We start from the raw sequence: 4,775 nt of genomic DNA, 5'->3' as shown, positions 1-4,775 counted from the left end.
CTGTTTCGTGAAACTTTTTTGGAGTCAATGAACCATGTTAATGTAATAATCACGAACTTTCCAATTTATTTATTTATTTTTTAAAAAAAATTTAAATTCGAGGTGGTACGATTGATCTACCAAATTCTTGGTTTTTAGTTGGCTCCCATTTCTCCAATCAATGAACATTGTTCCTCGTTTAAAACTAGCAGAGCCCTGAAAACAAGTTTTTCTGAGCATGAAGAGAATTCTTTAAGAATTGCTTAATTTATCTTTTGGATTGGTAATCAATCTTAAATGCGTTTTTTTTTTTCTTTCTATTACGTAGTCTATCCGAATTCGATGTGGTCCAAAATGAGACCACTTCAAAGTTTTGTTAAACTTGTTCGTACAATCATATTTTATTCATAGAAGGTGATCTAAAAGGTCTGTAGCTTTTAATATTGATTAAGCGATTGCTCTTTAGAGTACGAAATTTCATTTGTTTTTTGAATGAATATGTTTAAATACAAAAATCATGGATATAAATATGGCATATGAATAAAAATTTCCAAGTATTATTCGAATTCCAAGAAAAAGATCACAGTAACAGTTGTTATTATTACATATAAAACAAAGCTTCAATGGGTTTGGATAAATTGTTTGATCCCTTGAAAAAGTTTGAGAGTTTGAGCAGCAACGTTAGGATCCATATCCACTGCGATCTTGTTCAAGTAAAAGCTGTGCCCAACTCCATGGCTGACCAACAGCTCCACATCTTTCTTCGCCTTTTTCATGGCTTCATACATCTCCATTTCAGTGTCCAACATCAGGTCCTGCTCCGCTATACAGTACAAATACGGCGGCAGATTCAGCTTCTCCAGCGCCACCGCTGCCTCCCCCATCGGGCAAGTAAGCGGGTGGTCCTTTGTGGCGCCCTCCGGCAGCGCTAAGCTTAGGAACTTGTCCATCATGGCTAACGTCAGGAACGGCGTCTCCGGCTGCTCCAGCTCCGACTTGCTCCGTTTCGCGCGGCAGAATCCTGGGTGGATTGGAATGGCACCAGCGACTGCTAATGGGCTCAAGTCCTCCTGGCCTGCACACGCCGCCACGTGGTGGACTATGTTCCCACCGGAGCTGTCACCGATGAGAAAAACCCGTCCGAAATCCGCGTGGTCGTTGAGCCAGGGCTCATGGGACTCGCCGCGAGCGACGGAGCGGAGCCAGTGGAGGGCCGCGAGGGCATCGTCGCAGGCTGCAGGGAGGCGGTGCTCCGGTGCACGGCGGAGGTATACGGACACCACGACTGCTCTTGCGGCGCGTGCGAGGCCCGTGTAAACAGCATAATACATATACCAGTCGGGCTCGCTGATGCAGAATCCTCCGCCGTGGAAGTGCAGCAAAATGGGGAGTTTCTGCAAGTCGTCATCTTGTTTCTCCGGTAGGTAAATACGAAGTTTTAAGCTGGATTCTTGATCGGCGGTGACATCAGCTACGGCAATACCGTCCACAAAATGGTCGTGTGGCGGCACGGGGTCCGACATGAACTTCACTTCCGGCGGTCCGGTCCATGTCCTGTCGACGGAGCCATCTTCGAACACCGTCAGCCACCCTGAAACTTCATCGATTACCTTTTTTCCTAACACCATTTTTGTTCTGGTAAAGATAATGTGTTTTCTGAGGAATTATACTGCGAATATGTTGAGAAATTTATAGTGGGAGACAGATAAAGGAAATGATTGGTAAATTGTAGTGGAAAATGGTTGTGGCTTCAATTTCCTGCAAATTTCAACGAAATTGTGTTGATTTCATTATTCCTTTTCAACAAATGGTGGTTGAATATGATCTTTTGTTTTGTTATGTAATTATTAGTGGTGTTCATCGGTCGGTTCGGTTCGGTTTTCGGTTTTTTATTTCGGTTTTTTCGGTTTTACAAATATATAATCCGATATCCGAACCATTTTTCTTCGGTTCGGTTCGGTTTTCTATCGAAATGGTTCGGCTTATTTCGGTCGATTATTTCGGTTTTGATACAATTATTTAAATTAATAATATAAATATATTATAAAATATAATATGTTATTTTTTTAAATGATTTCTTAGTAAAATATTTAAATATAAAGTACAAATGAATTACATAAACAACAATCAACTAAGTATTATTCAAAATAATTCTTCATTCACTAATATCATCTCAATAAATAATATAAAATAAAAATAACATTATTAATTTAATTAAATTTCGATTTTTTCGGTCGGTTCGGTTTTGACATTTATAATCCGAAACCGAACCAAATTAATTTCGGTTTTAACATTTATATCCGAATTATAAAATTCGGTTTTCGGTTCGGTTTAGTGTTCGGTTTTTTCGGTTTGGATTTTCGATTTTTTCGGTTTTATCCGAAGTTTGAACACCCCTAGTAATTATATACTAGTATCTTTTCCGTGAATATTAAAATTATTAATAAAATAAAATTTAATTATTATATAAAAAATTTATATAATTTGAGATCATATTTAAATAATCATAATAACTCTGAAGTCCTTGAATTAGTTAAATTGCATACGGTATATTGATCCATAGGAAGTGTACCTTTTAAAAAGAATAGAAAAAAGATATTAAAAAAATCATATATTATTTGTCAAAATTTTAAAGAATAAATAAAAATTTCCAAAAATAAAAGATCATTTATCAGATGAAATTTTGATTAAAAATTTAAATTATTTTTTGAACATTTAAAAATTATTTATACTAAATTTCTAGTTAAATAACAATAATAATAATAATTTGGATGTATCAACAGTTAATTTAACAAAATTCACTACACAAAAAATTTGAAAAAAAATAATATTATATAAAAATTGATAGTTTATTTAATATTTTAAAGAGTTCGGAGACTAAATATATAAAAGTAATCAAAAACCCAAAACCTTAAATGAAATTAAATTAAATGATATAATCAACGCAAACATTTAATGAAATGTTGTTTACACTACACTTTTTAAAAAATGTAATTCATATTTTCTTTTTTACTATAAAATAGCTAATATGTCTTCAAATGATTTTTTAAAATATTGATATAAACATACAATGTTTTTTATATATTTTTCTTTTATTAAATATAAGAAAATATTAAAAGTAATTTACAAAAACTCTTATGAGACCGTTTTATGAGTCAATTTTCGAGACATATTTTCTACCTAACTTGATTCATGAAAATATTGTTTTATGTCAAAATTATTGTTTTCCACTCAAAATATGGACCGAGACGACTAATCTCATGAATATATATTTATGAAATCATCTCACGATAGACTTACTCAAACAAATTTAGGTAAATTATTAGTGTTTTCCTAACTAAGGTTCTTTTTATTTACTCCACGTCCTCTTCCGCTGCCTGCACATCTTTCTCTGACCATCTTATCTTTGTTTTCTTCAACTTTCCACATATGACGTCAATTGATGTTCTTAATAATTTGTAATTTTTTGAAAATAAATAAATATATATATATATATACAGACTCTTTAAAATTCTAAGAAATTTCACATCGCATTATTTGACCATTTTTTCTTGATGTGAAACCTCGCCAACTTCGTCCCCTAGACATTAGTTTTACGTTATGACGTCTGATTCATACTTATAATCTTTAAAAATAATTGCCCTAAACACCAACTATATCAGTTTTTCTTTAATGTAAAATATTCAATCCAACATATTATGCCAACATGCAAACCATCAATATCATTTCATCAAACTAAAAAAATAAAATAAAATGGAGAGGTTAAAAAAATTGTAAACATAAGTTTAAAAGATGGAATAAATAAAAAACATCCAATATTTTTTTAAAATTATATAGAAAAAATTGATCTTATAACGGATTAGATTGATGTAAAACAATGCTTATATTAAAAATTATCATGTGAGTTTTTAACAATTGTGACATCGGTTTATTTAGGTTTTTCATTTTTATATTGAAACTAGATTAAATTGAAACCAGATTATTGCGCCCTGACCACGGATTATACTGTTGAACCACCGGTCTCGTCCGGTTTTTATGAGTATGAATTAAACCATGATCAGTAGATGTTTTTTCTATTTTCTTTAACACGAGGTCAAAAATTTGGAATCCCATCGAAAGTAATTTTATAGGAATGGACTGATTGTTTAATAGATAAATATGTATATTGGTCACATTTAATTTTATAATCGCATTTAGCATGAGAGAATGATTAAATTATTAAAAAACCTAATTATGTATGTGATAAGCCCAAATCTTATAGAGATTTAGGGTTTTTTTTGTTGTGATTATCTAGAATTTTATATCTAATTATGCGCTTATTTGAAGTAATAATTATAGATTTGAATAAAAGAGAAAAAATGCCTAAATTGGGAGATAAAATGATTTTAGAAGACTTTAAAGGAAAAAAAATATCAGAAAAAAAGGAAATAAAATATTATTATATTTGAGTGACTCTCATATGAGACCGTCTCACGGATTAAGATCCGTGAGACGGGTCAACCCTACCCATATTTACAATTAAAAAGTAATACTCTTAGCATAAAAAGTAAGGCAAAAACTTGTGTGAGACGGTCTCACGGGTCGTATTTGTGAGACGGATCTCTTATTTGGGTCACCCATGAAAAATTATTATTTTTTATGCTAAGGGTGTGTTTGGTTGAGTGGATTAAATAAGGATAGATTAATAGTCAAATATTTATCGTTAAAATTTTAAGATGTTTTAATACATCATTTTGACCGATTTAAGATTCAATTTTATGGATAACTATTTGATTAATAAAATTGGATCATAAACT

General features: G+C 32.0%; 1 protein-coding gene across 1 annotated transcript; it reads right to left on the bottom strand.

Moving 5' to 3' along the window:
* Positions 1 to 516: 516 nt before the first annotated feature.
* On the bottom strand, positions 517 to 1,751 carry LOC140810009 (probable carboxylesterase 6). The gene has a single exon (XM_073167801.1). It carries the CDS (start codon positions 1,605 to 1,607, stop codon positions 600 to 602), a length of 1,008 nt encoding a protein of 335 aa, XP_073023902.1. The 5' UTR covers positions 1,608 to 1,751; the 3' UTR covers positions 517 to 599.
* Positions 1,752 to 4,775: the final 3,024 nt, after the last annotated feature.

The sequence above is a fragment of the Primulina eburnea genome, chromosome 13 (genome assembly GCF_022965805.1).
Source record: "Primulina eburnea isolate SZY01 chromosome 13, ASM2296580v1, whole genome shotgun sequence".
Taxonomy (NCBI): Eukaryota; Viridiplantae; Streptophyta; class Magnoliopsida; order Lamiales; family Gesneriaceae; genus Primulina; species Primulina eburnea.
Note: the sequence above shows the minus strand (reverse complement) of the source record. Positions and strands in the feature narration are given on the sequence as shown.

Coding starts and splice junctions, on each gene's coding strand:
- LOC140810009 (XM_073167801.1), bottom strand. CDS start 1,607: ATGGTGTTAGGAAAAAAGGTAATCGATGAAGTTTCAGGGTGGCTGACG.